Consider the following 22,442-nt stretch of genomic DNA (forward strand, 5'->3'; position numbering starts at 1 on the left):
ATTATTACTCTTTTTTCCATTCCAACTTTGCTAACTTTGGCAGAGTAATAAACAGAATAAGAAAATAATACTCATTTGTGACATTTCTCTGTTCCGACGCTATGTAAAGGAGAAGACTTTCCCTGTTTGGGTTGGCGTTTCATACTGATGCAGCTGTTTTTAAAAGTTAAGATAGAACATTAAAAGTCTAAGTGATAAAAGTCGTTAAATAATTTGGTTGGTTTCAACTCAAAACATTGAAAAAGGTCAAAAAGTAGTATTATCACAGGCAGTGATGTACAACATTTTAACCCTCAAAACCAAAATTCCAGCCAACTGCACCAATGGGGAATGTCATTAGCTTTATTAAGAAGTAATACGAATCTACAAAATTTGGTTGGTGATCTGAAGGGGCAGGGATAATATTTTAGATCCAATTAATATTGTGTAAAAAAACTAAATATAACATTTAACTAAAGAGTTCATCAACATCAGATTAAAGTAAGTCAAACTTGCCAATACTGGAGGAAGAAGTTGATCATTTAATGTGTATCGGGGCCTCTTGACCATCCCCAAAAGTTGATGTTGAAGGAGATAAGGATTGGGATGTTTTAATCCAAATGTCCAATCCTTTTAGTGCTGCAGGAGAAAAGCTGCTGCCAGAGGTGTCTGGCAGCAGCTTTCTACTTTTTCACTGTGAGAAAAAAATGAATGTTTGTCCTTGGAGAGCACACATGTCTAAGAAGTCAGGAGAGGTATCTTGGCCAAATGAGCTATTTAAGGTGTATGGGCACTTATATATTGATAATGATGTGCTTACAGTACCTTACATTCATATATATTGGACATTTCACAATCCCACCGTAGCTGTTGCTAAAATGCTAAGATGGTCAAAAATCTTACCAATTCAAATAAAAAAAATGAAATTGGTTGAATTTGGTCTTTTAACAAAAAAATCATTTCCCATTGACCATTTCTGATAAGATGTATAATGAAGCAAAACTCAAGAGGATGGACGGCAGCACATCTGAAAGATTACTAGTGCCTGCCTCACTAGCCCTAATATTGTAGTTGAGAGACAGATATAGCATTCAAGGATGTTTTAGATGTAGATAGTGATTTCTTTATTAGTCATATCACCAATTGAAAAAATTCACAAAACCAGAGCAACGTTTCTATTTTAAAAACGCCCTTCTTCAGGTTTCGTGGCTATAAATGATGTAGAGAAGTAGGAGACCGGCTGGATGACGGACTGGTAAGAGAACCTAGAAGAATGAAGATAGACTGGATGTCCTATCATCAGGCTCCACTGATAAAAATATAGCTACATTTTTTAAGAAATTGTATCCCAGAATATCCACATAGTCTTAGTCTATGTGCCATTTCTAAATATTCATGGGAATGAAGAGGCTGAAACAGATCGCATTTCATGGTTGCTTTAAAAAAAAAACAAAAAATTAACTGTGGTTCTTGAAGATGATTTGTGAGGCATTGAGCTCTGTACTGGATATCTGCCAACCTCATATTAATCTGAACAGCTGTAGGAAGAGATGTATTAATCCTACAGCGTTGATGTATACATGCATAGCCTGTGATGTAAACATTATCTGGAAGGTTTTGCAGGAAATATCTTTCTTGATCAAGGCCTGATAAGTATTGTGCATGGTCTGCGGAATTGTAGTCATGAAACATGTTCTTCCCTTGATGAAGTCTCTCTGAATACCAAGTAGGGAAATGAAAGTGATAAATGCTTCGCGATATGCTGTGCATATTTTATGCTAGATGTTCAGCTGCTTGATGTTATATTGCCCAGCATACACCAAGATACCTAACACGTAACTCTGGATAAGGTCTCCTACAGACTAGTGTAGTCTACCTGTGTAACTATTCACCTTCTGAATGTAACACCTTCAACCACCATCATAGATGACCAAGATTTAAGAAATTAAACACACAGATCATCGCGGTTTAAGGATATTTTCACACACATCAAATTTCTTGAAAACATTTCTAGAACTGAATTTATCTTTTGTTTCTCTGAATGGAGACGGCAAAGTAATGGTAGTTTTAAGGTGCATTTACACTGGTCGATAATTGGAAAACTTAGGAGCGCTCATAATTATCAGCCTGTTTAAAGAGGACACCAATCACCTGATCAACCAGGAAAACACTCATTCGTTGGGTATAATGGTTTGTAAAACTTGCTTAAAAAATCATCGTTTTCGGCAGCACATCGTCCCATCTTGATGTGTTGTTGAGATCAATGATATTCTAAGCACACAAAACAATTTTATTAAAGGGGTTGTCCGGTTCAAATCGATAAGTCTGCAGTCACTCTGTGTGACTGCAGACTTAGGAATCCTCCCAGTGCACGCACTGTGGAGATTCACCGGTTTCTGACCAGGGACTAGAAGGTATGTATGAGTTATGCATACTTCCGGCCAGAGCCCATCCAGTGAGTGCGACCACGCTCCATACCATTGTATGGAGTGAGACCATGTCTTCTAGTCTGGATGGCGGCATCACTAGACGGGGCGCCATGCCCACTGGACGGGCTTTGACCGGGAGTATGTGCAACCCATACATACCCTCCAGTCCCGGGTCAGAAACCAGTGAATTTCCACAGTGCGTGCGCTGGGGGGATTCATAAGTCTATAGTCACACAGAGTGACTGCAAACCTACCGATTTGGACCAGACAACCCCTTTAAAGATTGTTCCGTGCACATGGAAATGCAGTTAACCTGTCTAAACAGGGTATAAAACAACCACCGATAGGCCTTCATGTTGTTTAACGGCCACAGTCGGGCAGTGTAAATGCACCCTTAGTCTATCATATTATAGGTACAGATATAACAAAGGTTACCTTGACACACAACACAGCACTGGAATATCACTGCACAAAAAAAAATTAATTTCAACCCCTAAAATGACATTAGCCAACGAAATGTTAATTTATCTTAATTCTCCACAAATCAGATAAGCTTCTCTGAAAAGTTATCAAAATGATAAGTTGTGAGTCAAGATAACCTTTGCTACATCTGTACATATTCTTTATTTTATAATGTATAGTTATATAAAGTTATATAAAGCAATAAGACATCTGACAGATTAGAAGCCAATTATGTAGACACACGCAACAAAGACAATTTTCATGAGATAAAGTTGACTTACAGCATTTTTAGGTTACAAGTTATGGTCATTCCGTACAAAAAAAATCAGCTGGCATTGTGCACATCAATAAATTAATGTTACGTATTTTCATAATAGCCAAATGAGGATGTGATTAAGAATAAAGAGAATAAAAAGAAAAAACAAACAAACAATAAAAATAGATTAAAAGAAAGCAAAAAACATCAGATTCCAAGTGGATTCTAATTAGGACATGAATGCTTAAAACCTACAAAGGGTAAAAGAAATTAAAATGATCCATAATATAAAGGACAAAAGAACTTTGCCCAATTGTACAACAAATAGGTCCAGGATGATCTACCAGATTAATAAAATGAAGGGGTAAGACCTGACACCGTGCGAACATGTCATGAGTAAGAGCTCTTCAATAAATGACTGTCAGGATACACCTTCAGGCGGCAAACTCCATGGAGCAGAATGAAGTACAAAGGGAAGAGAATTATGGCTATTATTTCCAAAGATATAGCTCTATAATCATGACATGACTATCTTAGTGATCGTATAACAGCAGAGCCAAGGCTCATCATCCTTGAAGCCTGCTGTGACACCTTTTATCTTATATTTGCTTCTCGGAAAAAGAAGCCAAGACGTAAAAGCTGCGCGTTCAAGCCTTAAAACTATCGTGTGCAAAAATGAATAGTTCAAGTAAAGTGCCATTTTATATGGCCTGGTATTAAACCGCAGGTCTAACAGAAATATAATAATCATCTAATAAACTAGAAAGCTTTTAAGTGGGTGAGACCTCAACTAACCACAACTGTCTAAAAGCAGAGATATTCCAGGGAACAACCGATGATTCTCAAAGCTTCTTGGGCACGGCTGGAAAATGGGTTCAGAAAGCTCACTTTTTATACTCCGATTTTACCGTTATTATGGAAGGTACAGCGGACAGACAGAAGGACATGGATTTTACAGATAGGATTTGATGGAAGCTTAGGGTAATAAATTAAAAAAGGGGCAATAATGGAATGATATTTCTTGTCTGGCAATGTAATTCTAATTAGTGGGACTAAGTATGTGAGGTTCTCTTCCACTGAATACTTTTTAGCCTGTTACTACAAGCACAAGCTGTAAAGATTTGACCCACTTCCCATACTTTTATTATTCTATTATGACAATATAAATGGTACAGCTAAATCTGATCTTAAAGGGAATCTGTCAGAACCCCCCTAAACATGTTTCTCTTTGAAATACGTCATCCAAGCCTTTACTTTTGCAATCTATTGAACACTGACTGATAAAACGTAGTTTTAACTCTTATGCAAATGAAGCTTAAGTGCTCTGGGAGTGTCAAAGAACTTCCCAAGTCTCTGCCTTCCCTGCTCTATTCCCTGCCCAGCTCCACTTTCTTCTTCTTGACTGACAGCTCACTAGCTTGACTACACAGACAGTGAGGAAGACTGGGAATAAAAGCAGAGGCTTGGCAAGTGCTATGATCATGTCTAGAGCACTTAAGCTTAATTTGCCTAATTTGCGTCTGTACTAAAAGAGATATTTTTAATTGAGATAGCAAAAGATTGCATAGGTAAATGTATGGATGACAATATCTTTCAGCGACAAACATTAAATGGTTTTGAGGGGAAGTGGAGTAGGGTGGATCTCTCTGGCAGATTCCATTTTTAAACATTTACGTCATATCTAAAGTTCCCCATACACATTAAATAAGAGTCGGCTAAACCCATCTATTTTGACGGCATTGTCCGGCAATCTAATTTGACTCTCTCTCAACAGATGATGTCGGGGAAGAGAAAGATCCGGCCTGTTGTATTTCAACAGCCAATTCTTTTGTTCTTCCAGGAAATAAGCCGCAGCCGGAGGAATCTGTCAGCAGCTCTCACACAGAGAACACAGGAGCGTGTGGGCAAGCTGAGCAGTACTTTGTTTGGGAAAGTCGGAAGATGTAATGAGGGAAGGGCATTAAATTACATTGGACACATTTTATTGGTTGGAGCTAAGCTAAGTGCTTGATGTACCACTCCAGTGTTTTTTTTTTTAAATTTTATTTCACCACTAGATAAGTATCAATCATGTATGTTCCCTGAGAGCAGTAAAATACTTGTTAGTCGCTGTCTTCTGCTGTTCTCAGTGTCACTTCGGTCCTCTTCTGCACTACATGACTGGACTTATGACTGACCAGATCACTCTGGTGTTTGCTGGACAGACGGACAGTTACTTCTCAATGTAAATCTATGAGACTGTAAGTCATAGGCTCACATTAAGTGAGTATAACACTTGGCAGTGACTTCTAGACAGTCAGGAGAGGGAGCAGTAGAAGACTGCGGCTGGTATTTTACTACCTACATGGTCATATATTACTGATACAACTTATATGGTGAGATTGTTTTAAAAAAAAAAACAACGTAGTGGTGCTTAAAAGCAATGGATTATCCTTTAAAGAGTTTGTCCACTACTTTTACATTGATGGCCTATCTTTAGGATAAGTCATCAATGTCTGATCAGCCAGGGACTGACACCTGGACCCCTGCCAATCAGTTGTTAACGGTGTCAGCGGTCCGGAAGGACTTATTTGCGGAGCTGGGTGCCTACTTGTAGTGGCTGGGGCTGGGTTCTGCACACCCGACTCCTATTCTAATCAACCAATCAACCCTAAAGATAGGCCATGTAAAAGTAGTGGACAATCTCTTTAAGTTATTGGGAATCAGATGCAGGACCAGGTACAGTCCTATTCATTTGTACAGCACTGCGCCAACAATGAAGGCGCTGCAGGCTCACTGGGGAATACCCTTTAGTGTCATAAATGGTTGGTGGTATTTGGGGTCATTTTGTCACCAATCACACATTGATAATGAATATAGGGATAAAGCCTCAGCATCAGGAACAGCCACATCAGTATTTATCAAAAGGAAAACAGCAGTATTGGTAAGAGGGGCTGCACGCCTCTATGGACTTGATCCAACATGCACTAACAATCAATAAATATGGAGGGGGAACCGCATTAATATGTATAGTGGTGTGTATTTGTAAAAACTAAGGGGGCTGTGGGCTAACTGGATGGTTGCGTCTCCTTCATTTTGATGATCAGTGGGTGAATCCTCCACCCATCGGCCATTGATGGTCTATCCAAAGATCGGCAACAAGCATTTACTTCCTGGCAAACACCTGGTTGATCGGAGAGGGGAACGGAGACTCATGTTGATCCGATAAGTAGAGGTCCAAGCTATAGGATCCCCACCTATCGCATATTAATAAAACATAATGCATAAGTGACAGCCAAGGACAGAGTCACTGCGATTATCTGAGAATGTGGTGTATGGCACAAAATATTGAAGCCATATACTTTTCTCCTCCCCCAAGACCCTACACTACACTACACATAACAATGTATGCTTCCACATCGCAAAATAATTTGGATAAATAATTATGGTGAATTAAAAACAGATTAGTTTATTTCCTGATTACATTTTATATTTTAATCTATGCGTTACTGTATCACTATCCAGTTTGCCGTAGACCATTTTGTGTTATGTCTGCTTTCTTATTCTAGGAGTCACCCTACTCACATTCTGCTCCATGAGAAAACAGATCTAAAAATCAGTATGACAAGAATTTTATTAGGTGTAATACATCATCATCCTGACAAGGTATTACAAATGCTGGGATATATCGATGACATGGTGAGCAAGAAGAAATATGTGATACACTATAATCCATCTAGGATTTCTGCGCAGAACAAAATATGTTGGGATGGGACATTTTTATGGGTTTTCATATTCTTAAATTTGGTAGTCTGGTGCTATAAACATAAGTACACGATATTAGATAACTATAAAAGATAGGAATGTAAGGCTGAATTTCTCCGGCTTATTCCAAGGGAACGGGGCAGATAGGAAAGGGCTCATTGTGCCGACAAGTAATCTAGAGCTGTGGCAGGGAAAAATGAGCACATCTCCGACATAAACGGGCTAAAAAGAGAAAAGGAGAAGTAAATAAAAGTATATATGTATGTATATATATAATTTATAGATAATGGAAAGTTAATTAACATTTGGCTGTATATTTGGAGTTCAGCTCTAGAATAATTTGGAGCCAGTCAGACGTCTCCATTTATTGAAATGCAGCCCTAAACTTGTAAGGGCCCTCCATAATGCTTAACTACTGCCTGCATACACTCATTATTGTCCCGTGGCCTTTTGTGAAAAAAAAGCCATTTTTCTACACCCCAGTTCCTATGTTTTAACACATGGTTGGGTTGCTTTGCCTTGTTTTTACGTCAGAATGTGTGAACTGTGTACAAATGGACCCAGAAAAACTTATGTTTGATGCTGCTTTGAAAGTAAAAGACGGTCACACCCAATATTGATTTGATATAATTTCCCTTTTGTTCATTCACTTTCCATTTTGTTACTTGGTAAAAATATTCTATTAACACTTCTATTTTTCAAAGAATTCTTATATTGCAGCATCTTATTCACACCTACCTAAAACTTTTGGATGGTACTGTGAATATATAAACCCCAAGATATATCAAGGGAGAGAAAGATGGGGCATGTTATATTTACATGTCTGACCCTTTTGTTGTAGCAGTGGCTCACAGTGGTTTCCTCCCCTCTCTGCATTAAGAACACTTATTCACTAAGCTGAGAGATGGCTATCAGTCAATTGCACATTTACCCAACAGCTATCTGATATAGGATTCATAAATTTGTTTTATATATACAGTATATATGTGTGCGTGTATATATATATATATATATATATATATATATATATATACCGTATATGTACATATATACACATATATATATATATATATATATATATATATATATGTACTTCTGCGTTGACTGGCCACATTTTTGTTGTTCTTTATGCATGGCCAAACAACTAGACCGATATGCACCAAATTTGACACATAGGTAAATCAAGCTCTTTGGAGGGTTTTACATAATATAATAGGGATGAACGGACCCGTTGAAGTTCGGGTTCTGGTACCCGACCCGAACTTTATTTGAAAGTTTAGTTCGGGTACCTGAACCAGAACCCAAACTCCACTGAAAACCAGTGGGGACCCGGACTTATGAGCCGGAAATATATCTCAAAAATTTTTTGCGATATCTGCCAAAAATAACGGAACACAAATATAAATTTACAGCAAAACAACTGGACCAATCTGCCCCATATTTGGCATTTGGGTAAATTAGGTGCTTCATAAAGTTTTAGACTGGGTTTCAGATCTCTCGGACCTACAGTTCTTGAGATATTTGCAAAAAAATGGAACACAAATGCAAATATTAATTTACAGCCAAACGTCTACATCAATATGCCCCACGTTTACTAACAGGTAGATCAGAAATTTGGAAGGTTTTACATCAGTTTTCAGCTTTCTAAGAACTACTTGCCAAAAATGTAATACCAAATTGTTCAAGATATTCACAAGAAGAAAAAAAAAAAACAGGACAAAAAAACTATTATTAATTTACAGCCAAGAGACTGGACCAATTATCCCCAAGATTCCTGCGTATATCAGGCATTTTGTAAGCTTTTATACAGGGTTCCAGCTCTCTGGGACGTAACATTCTCGATAAATTTGCCAAAAAATGGAATGCGAAAACAAAGATTAATTTACGGCCAAACGACTGGACCATTTTGCACCAAATTTGGCAAGTTGGTAAATCAGGTACCTTGGAAGGTTTTACACTATGTTTAAGCTCTGTAGAACATATTGTTCTAAAGATATTCACCCAAGAAAAATGGAACACCAATAAATATCAACAGCAATGATACATATCAAATAGTTGTTGGCTCAATGTGCAATAGGACGACAGCTGTCTCTCCGATGAGTGAGTGTTCTTGATGGGGAGAGGGTAGTAAGCTATTGTGAGTCACTGCTAGATCAAAACGAATGGGCAAAGAAATTGGTTTGGTCATCATACACATGGCCGGACTTTGTGCATGAAGATTCGTAGAGGAGTTTATAGTGGGGAGCTGTAGGCACTTACTGCCATACTCTGCCTACATGCAGTTCACAATTAAGGCACCAAAAAATGTAAAGTAGGGTTTGGCTTATGTACACGAGTTCTCAGGTTTATTGTGAATATATGAAATATAATAACCCTCTTCCATTCAATTCTCAAAGGTCCAAGCAAGATGCCCTTTTATTCCTTTCAACCAAATCATTTAAACTTGTCCCCGAAGGGTATTTGGAAAAAGCAGTTTTAAGCTATTCCATAACCTTTGAGAAGACAAGCAAATTGAAAGGATACATGGGAGTTTAGAGAGAAGGGATGAGAGCAGATTGAGACAGGGCAAAAATAAAAGAAGGGACAGGAGGGAATTGGAAAGAGAAAACATAGAAACACATAGAGGAAAAAACTGGAGGGAGAGCAGTATCGGTAATTTCCATTGAAAATTACATGGACTTCCTAAGTATCACACTGCAACGAGTCTGCAGTAGCTCAATAAATAATGAGTGATAACGATGCATTGGCTTAGATACAGCACTGTGACGAGGATGTTCGGCTCACAGGCTACACTATTAAATATTCAGTGCATCCACCGGTGACTCCTGATGTTCCATCTCTCCGCAGACACAATGCTCCAGGCTTTTCTTTGTCCATATAAATTCACTTGACTACTAAGCAGGTAAATCAAAGACACTTTAATAAAAACACTTCACAGCCTTTGCTGGAAACTAGAGGATGCACCATCTGGGCAACATAATTTAAAACACTAAAGGAAATTGAAGCAACAGTGATCTCTGGTTGACATCTACGTTCTCGTTGCTTCTGCTTAACAAACACATTTTAACCAGTAAGTTGCCTGCGGAAAGCTAAAAACAGGACTGAAATCACATTGAGTAGTGCCAATAACACAGAAAACTCCTCTACACCTGTAACAGGCTATGTATCAGCTCAGTCAATGGCCCAAGTCACTAATGACCATATTCTGGCTCAAAGATCCCAACTACTTTTGTGATTTTCCAACCCAACTTAACCCCTAAATTATGTTCGAAGCCCTCTATGCCTTTCTATATTTCAGGCTAGCGAATGCAGTACATTTTGGCTATGCTCTTCAGCAGCTGTTCTTCCAGAATTCCCCATGTATGTTCATGTCTTTTCACTATGTAGAGGGCAATAGGCTAGTGCTAGACATCGCTCCATTAAGAACAACAGATAAGGTACATCAAAATCAAACATGATCGACACTTTTTTTTCCCCTAAAATTTTCCATTGAGGTAGAGTCAGTACACACACCACCATAAACATTGAATGATCCTTCCTCAATCGATAGGTTTGTTTCGGCACTCAACATCCCACACAACATGCACAGTCACTTCTAGATTTTAGACAAAGCAAATACAAATGCAACATAAAAACTACAACTGTACACAAAGTATCTATCAAAATGAATCAATAAAAGGAGTGGACTAATTTAGTTAAGGAACCTTCTCCCTGAGAATAACATCTTGACAAATTTGGTTTATTACTTATATTACACGTACTAGATGAAGGAAGCATTGACACTACTACTCAAGTGTGTCTATTAACACTTCTTATACTGGGGTATTTGTAATCCATTTTAGTGGGGCTCAGTACAATGTTTATACGATAAGCAAAATGAAAATATTGGGACCCCCATTGATGGCGCAAAGCTTCTTTTTTCCCTTATAATCCATAAAACAATACATGAACAATTTAGAGTAGCAGGACGAGTAGCAGGCAATGGCCATTTCACGTTGAATAACGCTTCCTCAGACCAGAGACAGCAATAGATAATGCAAAATATTCATCATTCAAAACGCCTCTTTCCACTTCTGTATATACACTTTTTTTTAAGCACCATGGGTTCCTGCCATGTTTTTTACTTACATTACCTGGATTGGATATTTTTTAGTGATGAGCGAGCATGAATTGTTAACCCTTTTGGCGAGCATGCTAACAGCCATGACACAAGCCGCCGCAGCGACACTAACATCGATGCCGAGCATGCCGCAAATACTCGGCGAGCACCAGAGCGTGCTCGCCGAAAGGTTAACTATTCATGCTCGCTCATCACTAGTATTTTTACTTTACCCTTTTTTTGTTGAGTGAATGAATGTTTTAACCATATAGGACATCAAACTGCACAGCACAGATAAAAATGAGGTGGCTTTCAGGTGCAGCTTGACGCCATCATATCACGCCAGGCACAACCCCATTTTTATGTTTAATTTTCTTCATGGATAATATTACAGAACTGGTTGGCTGAGACCACATATTTGTGCAGTTTCTCACTACTCATTCAATTGAAGATGAGACTAATCTGAAATGGACGCCATCTTTCCAGGGGCACCATAGAAGCCATATGGGCTGCCTCTAAATCTTAAAGAGTATAAAGTCAGCTATAATTTTGATGTCTATTTGCATCACCCTAAAAGGGTTGTACAGCTTGGACAACTCAGTGCAGGACCTCTAGAGATAAGGGAATCTCACTCATAAAGCTAACTACTTAATCTCAAATAATACATTACACGGCACCCATTGAAATCAAAAATGAGCACCCACTGATTTTAAAGCATGTGATCCACCCTGCTTGTGTCTCTCGGTTATGGTTTGGGGCTTAAAAATAGTTTTACCCGTTTAGATAAGTCTTGAAGTAGATGTAGAACCAAAATGTAAAGATAACCAAAAAGTATCATATAGGTCAATGAAGGGTGATCAAACAATTCAATGTACACGAGGAATATAAGTCTAAACCTTACATTTCTGTTATAGTCTCGGGAAGGTTAGTTGGGATCTCAGTTAATCCTTTTCCTCGACAGTCCACAACATTGTTACTGCAGGTACAAGCGGCTGGACAGTGCAGGACACTACAGGAGGAGACCATGAATGACTGCTGACCTGCAAGACAAAGTTAGAATTTATATTATTATAGATCAACTATACATGAAAATCAATTATGCTGAACCGTAAGTTTTCAATTGTGGGGATAATATATATGAAGCCAAAAATATTCCTTTGCATTTACACAAATAAAACGCACCCCAGCCATGAAAGGTGGAAGAAGATTTATATAAGAAAAATAGACTTGCCTTCATCTTCATCTGAAAGATATGTACAAGAAAAATAAACAGAGAAGACACAGTCAATGAAGAATTTTTTGTTTCTTTAGTCTCTATTTTATGAGTATGGGGCAGAACGTTCTTGTAGACCATGCTTAGACAATCTGAAGAACTGTCTCTTTATAACAGGAATATAATGCCTTTATGTTTGGTGTACTGTAATTTTTTTGTGGGTAGCATGTAATAAAAGCTGGAAAAGATAAGAATTTATTTTTCATACATTTCAAAACAAATTACCAAAAATTTTTGTGGAAAAGTTTTAGATGGCCACTGCATCTAAATTCAATATATTTGTACCATATTAGTATGATGTAATATCGACATGCATTTTGAAGTGTAATTTATGAAATAAAGGTTTAACATACGAGAAAAGTAGGTATAAAATGCCAATCTTGAAATTACAAGTGATCACATTTTTCTTGCGACTGTAAAAACTTTTGAGACAAAATTTTTCAAATTTGACCGGCCAACTCCATCCTTACCATTGCATATGAATTCTCGCTTTTGAACTTCAGCAACGTTGTGTCCTCTCAAGTGACTGGGTCCCATGCACTGAGTATACAAGCCAACGCGGGGTCTCTGTCGCAACCAGTCAGATAACCAAGCCAGATTGCAATCGCAAAATAGGTTATTGGAGTGAAGACGACTATGGGAGAGTAAAAAAAAAAATTGCAATAAAAATATTACAAAATATACTAAACAAGAATTCTGATAATGTCCCAAGACAAAACATTATATAAACCTAAATATGTGTGGTTTTTTTTGTTTCCGTTAGTAAATTATCCGTAGCAAATCCCTTAAAAAAGTAATGGTAGCGAAAACTCGCTATGTTTGCCAACATTAAAAAATGCAGTCGTTCCAGTTCTGTCATCGGTTCTTTACAGTCTGCAAAGAAAACCTTCCAACGCTTGAAAATAGTTGGGGAATTCTGTTGCTAAATAGCTGAACAAAAGCAGGGTAGAAAAGAAAGACTACACAAGTCTCAAGTAAATTGCTCTATAGGGGCGACATACTGACAGCAAGAGTGAAAAAAGAACCATAAAAGATTTGGCTCCCAATTAGAAATATCACTAAGTCTTGCTTTATTAGTCTCTATAGAAACTGCCTGCGAAATCCTTTTAACAGGTCACATTCATTTTCTACTGAACAAGGCAGAAAAATAATTCAATATAAAACATGCCCTTGTATCCTTTTTCTGATTTCCTCTCTTTTTGTTTAATCAAAGAAAAGAGGATTAGTTGCTTTTAGCCCATCGGGACCCACGCTCAATACGGCGGCTCAAATTAAAGGAAGCAAGTGGCGACACAAAGACATTCGCTACTTCAAGACGGGCACAAGATCATGGCCGAATTCCAAAGGGAAAATTACATTTACAAAATAAGACAAAAAAACACAAAGAAATTCAAATTTGAAGGCAAAATTATATAGCTGTAGATCACGTTTCTCTTAAATCAGATTCGATTTTGGTTTTCAGACTTAATACTGATTATTCCAGCATTCTCGATCAATTTCTGCAATCATTCATTTTCAAGACTGAAAAATTAATTTTCTGATCTTCTTTAGTATTTGCAAATTTCTAAAGGAGTTGAAATATCTTGATACTCTACCAATCTATTCTTCTCTTAGAAGAAGAACTTTTTCCTTTAGTCTTAAGTAAAAATCTGTAATGGATATTAAAGCACACAAGTCTAGTCTATAGCTAATTTCATGTAGCTCCGTTTGTCAAAGAGCCACTTCACGTTAATTAAGTCTGGTTAGAGTACAGTAATAAAAGACTAAGGATTTCCAATTGATCATATGTGACAGCCAATCAAAGTCTATGTTCTTAAATGAAATGTGACCTACTTAATATGTCAAGGAAGTCTTTAGTTATTTATCTGGAAAGCAAATTTCTTAAAAAATGGTAATGACAGGACAGAAAGTGCTAGAAAATTATTTTTCACTTCAGTGGAGATATCACTGTACCAGGGTTGCCCTTGTGGGAATGAAGAATCCTCGATGGTATAAGATTAAGGTTTTTATTACACCGTGTTTGTTTTTTTACCTTGAAAAAGGCACCCGAAACGCGTTGGTATAATAAAAACCTTAATTTTAAACCATTGAGCATTCTTCATTTCCGCACATGCAGCCCAGATACTGTGATCTTTCCACTAAAGTAAATTGCTATCTGGAAGAATTTTTCCTCCAGCCACGGATTTAAGGCTCTTATAGGTGTTGTGACCCTACACCACCACCCCAGGTGAGCCCTACCATCTCTTTCACCCTTTCTTATTTATCTTACGGGTTGTTATTAATATTGTGTGCTTATGTCCCATCCCAACCAAACCTCATTTTTTTGTTTGTGAATGGTACAGAAAATGTAAGAATTTTGCTTATTCTATAAAAAATGAGGACGTCAACATTTTTGATACATGAAATATGTACTACATATATATATATATTCTATGTTTCACGTTTCTATATTTTCAATCATTTACTCTTATTTTTTTTTTGTTTTAGCTCATTACCTACACAGTGCCATTATAAGCAATTCATATTCAAAACAATTAATGCATAAAGTAAATTATTAATACAAAATAAAACACCGTTTTCTAGGAAATAATTCAATTCAACCATCGAATACCCTAGAGAGCTTAAAAAAAAAATACAGTAAAGGGGAAAAAAAAATCAGCATGATGAAGAGTAGAGTTTCGGAATAATACACAACACACGCTAGAGATTCATTAATAACAATCTACTTACAAAATTCGAAGCTTTGGCATGTGGTTGAAACTTGCAACTGAAAGCCGAGTGATGTTGTTATTGTTGAGGGTGCTGTAAAACATGAAAGGGATGAAGTTAAATCAAGAAAGGCAACAACGAATTTGTAATAGACTTGTGTATTTTATTTTTTGACAGCTTAGAGTTTATTGCTCGAAAAATCCGTTCAATATGTTTCCTAGTATTTTAGAATTGTGCACAACAACCATATTAATTGCAGTGAACCCTAGCGAAAAAAATATATCTTTGGATTAACCTAAAACAGTTTTAAAGTCTGTACTGCAATTCCCACGGGCATCTTCCACTTACTTAATGTGCCTCCTAATGAAAACTGTAGTTACATTGCCCAATTAATACCGAGCTTGGTTACAAAGCGCCATCAAAGCACTTTAGAATGAGATGCATTATGGGAAAAGTCAAAACAGGGTCATGAAGTATTACCGAAAACTTCAAAAACAAAAGTCACCTTCTGTATTGAGCTTTTTCTTTTAGTTTCAATTTTTAATTAAAAGAAAGCTTTCTAACTTCAAATTTGTGATGTTATAATTGAATGAAATATTATAGGAAGTTAAAAAAAAAGATTCTATTAATTGGAAATGCAATTCATTTTGATTTGCCTGAGGATAGCGTAAAAAAAAAAAGAAAAAGTTCCCTAAGAAATAACGGTACTCACATAAATAATTTTTCGAATTTCTAACACTTTGTATCGTAAGCTGTCTGCCTCAGTGTACAATTTTAGAGAAAATTGCAGGTGGTTAAGGGTAAAAGCTAATCTTAGACATTTTGGATTTATTTTCAATTATTTAAGCACTGTACCTTGAAAAAAAATACAAAATTATTTTTTTTAAGTAATTATAAGAAAATAAAGTTACCTATACTGGATAAGAAGAAGGGACAGTTTAACATGAAAAAAATTGTATTCATACAAATTAGAAAAAAATAGTATTTTGTGGTGCCTATAACTCTCGAAATGTTGTCAGCATCCAACAGTCCTGAAATATCTAAACTTACTACACTTTATAATAATATGTAGAACATTTTACTTAAAAATGAAACATCCTAATTTACAGAAATAAAATACTAGATTGCTCCTATGGAAGTAAAATATTAGAAAAAAAATGAAATTAAGAAAAAAATAGATAGAAATGTAGTAATCCTCACAAACTTGCCTTTAGTTTGAGTAATCATATTTCCGCTTCTCTGTAGATAAGCAATGTATAACGGGGCTTCAGTGGAGGACCCAGCGACACGAGCAGAAATGCGCATTGTGCAGGAAGAGTGTGAGTGTGTCTTCCGCTTATCAAGGGTGGGCTCGCCCTTCCAAATTTCTAGACAATTCCAGTTGTCCACTCCTTAAACTTGTCCCTCCCACTAACGTCAGCAGATTTTTATTAGTCGCAACGGGTATGGGTGTGGGCACCATAAATCCCGTCATTATATGCTGCAGTAATTTTTCAAGTCAAAGTCTGACAAATATATAAAACACTTTTCTGTGTCTACGATGATTTTGGACCCATATTTGTCATCGCTACATTTACACCTCTTAATGATAAAAATCATAAAAAGAATAATTATTAAAATAATTTAAATAGGTGAGATAAAATATTTTGTGCTTTTCAGTCCATACTAACTCATGATTGCCATTTTCTACAATGACCTATTCTTTCAATACAGTTCTAGTATCTTGTACTACGATTTAAGATAAAAAGAGTAAAATCATATGAAAGTTGGAGAACCAACTAAACATATTTCTTTATACTTTAAGCAGAAGGACATCATGATAGGAAGAATAGAAGGAACAAGGCAAAGAGGAAGACCATCAACCCGATGGCTTGATACTATCAAGATAACGGCGGAGAAGACCCTGGTGGACCTATCTAGGCTTACACAAGATCGATCTTCCTGCAAACCTTTCATCCATCAACTTTCCATGCTCAAGATCGAACCAAAGTCCATAAAATAAATATATATATATATACATATATATGTATATATATATATTCATTTAAGCCTTCAGCTCTATCTTGAGCATGGCCCGTTGATGGATGAAAGATCTGCAAGAATATCGATCTTACAAGCCTAGATAGGTCCACCAGGGTCTTCTCCACCATTATCTTGAGCATGGCTCAACCAATAGACACATTTTTTGACATTCAGTCTTTAATTTACTATTAATTTTAAATTTTAGCCAATCGCAATCTCAGCAATGCAATATGTAATAAGAATGACAGCATTGGTTTTTTTTGCTAAGAAACTTGTGTTTTTGGTCTTTTATCAAGAGATTTTTAATTTTCCTGCTCTTAAATAGCTTCAATATATTCCACAGCGTTTTTATCCATCATATCAGTTCCTTTCTCTAATGGGGCCCTTAATCTAATTTTCTTATAATCATACACTAACTAAGTCCAGTTTCCCAAAAATCTAATAAGTTGATCAGTATATTTTTGGAGTATGGAAAAGAAACCACGGAATTCCAAGCAGATATGGGGAGAACTTACAAACTTCATGAAACTGTTCTCCTTAAATTCCAACCTAGGGACAAACACTTGTCACTATGCCACAACGGCACCTCCAATGCTTACAATTTATGACAGTTTTAGATAAAGTCTATCCCATAACCACATTAGCTCATATCAGGCTGGTCAAGAAAAATCTATGCAGGTTTTAATGTCCTAATAACTTGCGAGCCACATTCAAGTATGACAAGTGGCGTAACGATACATTTCATATCAAGAGGTAATAAGGTTATGTTCTTTTTTCCTATGGTATGGTATGTATGATCGAGTGATATGTCCAAATTATTTGTCCTAAAAAATATCAAATATCAGTAAAGATTTGACATTCTTGTGATCTCTAGTAGATGTAGAGGACTCGAGAGCCACATGTGACTCCTGAAACTTCAGTAGGTGAACACTTTGTTGGCATATACCACAAACATATGGTATATGCCAACCATATAGGAGTCACATGCGGCTCTCGAGTCCTCTACATGTACTAGAGGTCACAAGAATGTCAAATCATTACTGATATTTGATATTTTTAGGACAAATAATTTGGACCATATATTTATGGTATATGCCAACAAAGTGTTCACCTACTGAAGTTTCAGGACTCGGAGTCGTGGCTCTTGAGTCCTCTACATCTACTAGAGATCACAAGAACTATACATTTTCAGAGGAACAAAAGTTGTATTTCTTTCATTTTTAATTTGCCTTTTTCATAACTGTACAAAAACTCTAATTGCTACATTAAGGGCACCCAGCGGACATCTTTACCATTATATGAGGATCCTGACCAGCATCTTCAAAGCTAAGGAGATGATAAAGTTGTGTTGAACATCCCAATATTCACATTTCAAACATCACCAATAAATGGTGGGAAACCACTGTTCTTCTTCTACTCTGAGTTAGATAGTTGCAAGAGCAAGTCATGTATTAAATTTTTTTTACCACTGGTAATGTTATGATTTTTTTTGTGTCTAAATTAATTTAATATTCACGGAGAATCTACTTTTTTTTCTACATTCTAAAAATACAAAAATTCTAACGATCAGGTCATTGAGGGATTTTACTCTAGAGAATTATACGGATTGATTGTATGTGCAATGTAAAACTAACCAGGTCTTCAGCAATCCGAGATACAATATGAAACATACAGGACTATGAAATTTGCAAATAAATCTTGAAATAAGTCATAACTCATGATTGTTTTATGTGAGCTTTGGAAACCTCTTTGTGCCGGTTTAATTCAACAAAAGCTTGGAACATATATATTTTTTTAAACATAAAAAGCTGTATGCGTATTTTATGAAATAATTGTTGAAGCCGTGCTATAGAGGATACTGTTACATTGTAACAGAGAGGAAATTTCAGATTTAATTTTGAGTTCTAAAATGGAACATTCTTGCTTTATTCTATATAAGTTTTAAGATCGTACTCATAAAGAAATAGAAATATGTATGTGGGTAAACGTCGCTTTATTGAGCCTCTTGGGCGTTTAAAGTTTTGTACCACTGGGCTAAAAGCTAGTATACGTACCTAGGGATATAGATGGATAGATAGATAGATAGATAGATAGATAGATAGATAGATACTATATAATTTTATCAGTGAATAAATCTCACTTTTTCCATTATATACTAGAGGAACTGAAGTGCCGCCATTTTGAACCAATTTATCTGGATTTGATGGGACCCTGGGGTAAGGGTCTTTGAGCCTCCACCTGGACATTTTGTTACCTGTATAGTGCTACTGGCTTTCATTTTGTGTAAGGCTATGTTCACACACGTTGTGTTTTACTGTGTATTTGCACCAGATTTTTATGTAAATTTTCAGCTGCGTCTAGCGGTACCAGCAAAGTCTATGAGAAACCAGAAGTCTCTGTTCACACATGTTGCTTTTAGTTTGCTGCGTATTTTCTGCCTTGCTTGCATATTTGGAAAATAGAGCATGTCACTTCTTTCAGAGTTTTTGCTGCGTATTTGCTGCACTTTTTCTCCCATAGGAAGTAATGGGTGGTCAAAAATGCAACAAATACGCAGCAAATTACGGAGCTGTTTTCCTGCCAGAGAAAAGTTAGCAGCATATTTGCAGCAGAAAAAAAACACAACGTGTGTGAACATAGCCTAAGGGTTGGATGGATGGATGGATGGATGGATGGATGGAAGGATGGAAGAATAGATAGACTTTTATTTTGTGTTGAAGATAACCCTTTCTTCTATTGTATATAGATAAATAGATTTTTTTGGTGTTGCAGAGTGATACATCTTTTTGTATTGTAGATAGATAGATATCTGAGAGATAGATAGAAAGAAATATATAGACAGGTGTATGATGATAGATTGATAATGGGATAGCTATGAGATAGATAATTATAGAGATAGATAATAGACAGATATAAATATAAATATATAATTTGCTAGAAAGAAATGAGATAGATAGATAAATAGATTGATTGACTTCATGAGACAGGAGGATGATGAAGATATATAGCTATTGAGACAGCTATGAGGTAGATACTTGATACAGATAGATAATAGACATTAGATAGATATATAAATATATAATTTGATAGAACAAATTGACATAGACAAACAGATAGATAGAGACAGACTTTTATTTTGCATTGTAGACAGATATTTATCGATAGATAGTTATTAGATAGATCTATGATAGATATGTGATAGATAGATAGAGAGAGAGAGATATTAGATAGATCTATGATAGATAGATAGATATTAGATATAAGATAGATAGATAGATATTAGATATAAGATAGATAGATATTAGATAAACATTAGATATAAGATAGATGGATGGACAGATAGATGTGTGATAGATAGATACAAGATGTAAGATAGAGAGACGTTGGATATTAGATAGATAGATAGATATGTCATAGTTAGATATAGGTTGGCACAAGCTCCGCGTTAGTGAGTTGCATACAGGTGGCGGTAGGGCCGTGTGCTGGTGCTGGCAGGATGGCTGCATTATTATACCTGGGCAGCGCACTACACCTGATGGTTGGACCCTCTAGGTTTCCCACTTACTTATCCTACTCCGGAGGTCTTCAGTACTGATAAAGCCGATTCTAACAGTCACATGAGCAGGAAACAAATTCTGAGTTGGCGCTCAGTTACAATACCTATATACAGTTGACTGTTTACAAAGGACTATAATATTCAACACATTTATTAGATACAAAGAGCTGCTCTTATACATTTTGGGGGCCATTTATATCCGTAATTGTCAAATGTGGACCAACCATGGGACATATACAGAAAAAAGGTCTCTACTTATGACGACTATTTAGAGACATCATACATACCACTGGACATTTATTATCCACAATGACACACACTTCCTAAGAAATGTTTGGCCTTGTTAGTCCAGCGTAAGTAAAAATCCTACAATTCTTTGATGGAGATGTAGAAAGTATGGTCTCCATTGTGAGTGAGCGGACGCCGTGTCCCACCGCTGACACTCTTTATACATGACTTCATTAATGTCTATGTAACTTTTTATGAATACCGCACACATATTACCGTAATCTAAAACCCCATAAAAGACTATAAAAACGAATATGTAATAAAATCTGAGACGGGAAACAGAAATAGATAAAAATGAAGGTTATGAATCCCGCAGTAATGTATCATAAAGAATAGCGCATACGTGGCCACTGCAATGTACTGCACTGCGGCAATTACTGTCAGACAGGCGTGGCCAGACTGACGCAATAGTGCGGCATACAGTGAAACATTTCTAAAAGACCACCTCCTTATCCAGGCCCCATGTTCAATGCATTTCGGCTATCTTCTTTGAGTAGACCGCTGGCAATCAATGCAGTTTTGATAGTTCATAATTTACTACTTTTTTTTTTATTCATTTTTTTTATCATCTACTAAGAGCCGAACAGCGGAGAGATCTTTCCGACAATTTTTTCTTCTACTAAGATATCTTATTAATATATGACCCCCTAGGGTATAATCGTTATTATAAATTTTCAATACAGAATTTAAAAAAAAAATCATAAGTAATGATCAATTAAAAAAAAGGTTCATACATATAGATATATACATACACACAATTGTAGCACAGCACATAGAGACATGCTCACAAACGGAGGCTGCTCCTTCTACTGAACCCAAGACATGAGATAAGATGTACTCACAGCACTTCCAGGTCGCGCAGGGCTCTGAACGCTCCATCTTCAATACAGCTGATCTGGTTAAAATCCAGTTGCCTGTGAACAGATGAAGAGGGATCGACTTAGGAAATGGGATGTAATGGACAGATCTAGGCCTCCTTATCTAGCAGCTATTCCCGTGCACCGTCTCCCCCGTGTGCACTGTGCTACAGCCCTGCTGCTGCTGCTGCTGCTGCTCACAATAGCAATAGTAGCTATGGAAAAGCTCTAGTAAATAATAACTGCACCTTATATTAAATGCCAAAGGAATGCAATTTCATTACATCAAGTAAAGCCATCCATTAAAAGCTCTCAGCGTCATCTCGCTGAAACAATTTCATTAAGGTAAGGGGACTGTAAATCACTTAGTGTCACATGCATCCCCTCAGTGACCTAACCGAATCCATTTATCAGAGGAACCAGCTGCATGTTAATTTTACTATCTTTGGCGAGAAAAGGGGAAGATGCTATTCTTGTGTAATATGGCTTCTTAGCTTTAAGCCCCTGCGCTGTTTCCTTTTGTCCGGGACAAGTTCAGTCCAGCTGTCGGGGAGTATTTTTAGTCCAATATCCAATCTGGATACATTTGAGGTCACGATATGAATATAGCTCTACAGGGGTAGAATGAGGTCTCTTTTTTTTTTTTTTTTAATCTTCATATTCATAATAATTCATCTCGATTTCATGACCATGACTTCATGGTTTGGGAAATAAGAAGAGGTATCGTACGAGGTGTCGCAGTTATCTGCAGGCGTCATTAATCAGATG

The 22,442-nt window shown here is 36.6% G+C and overlaps 1 protein-coding gene across 3 annotated transcripts in view; it reads right to left on the minus strand.

The window, feature by feature from the left end:
• The window catches only part of SLIT2 (slit guidance ligand 2), a 418,064-nt gene that overhangs the window by 85,805 nt on the left and 309,817 nt on the right, over window positions 1-22,442 (minus strand). For all 3 annotated transcript variants that reach the window (XM_073646944.1, XM_073646948.1, XM_073646958.1), the window contains exons 6-9: window positions 21,660-21,731; window positions 14,973-15,044; window positions 12,713-12,876; window positions 11,871-12,009 (exon numbers count right to left, since the gene is read on the minus strand). In XM_073646944.1, coding sequence (XP_073503045.1) covers window positions 11,871-12,009; window positions 12,713-12,876; window positions 14,973-15,044; window positions 21,660-21,731 — 447 coding nt within the window. The remainder of the gene's footprint in view (window positions 1-11,870; window positions 12,010-12,712; window positions 12,877-14,972; window positions 15,045-21,659; window positions 21,732-22,442) is intronic.

This window comes from Phyllobates terribilis, unplaced genomic scaffold, assembly GCF_046119375.1.
Source record: "Phyllobates terribilis strain yellow unplaced genomic scaffold, ASM4611937v1 Scaffold_1__5_contigs__length_1240528914, whole genome shotgun sequence".
NCBI classification, from domain to species: Eukaryota; Metazoa; Chordata; class Amphibia; order Anura; family Dendrobatidae; genus Phyllobates; species Phyllobates terribilis.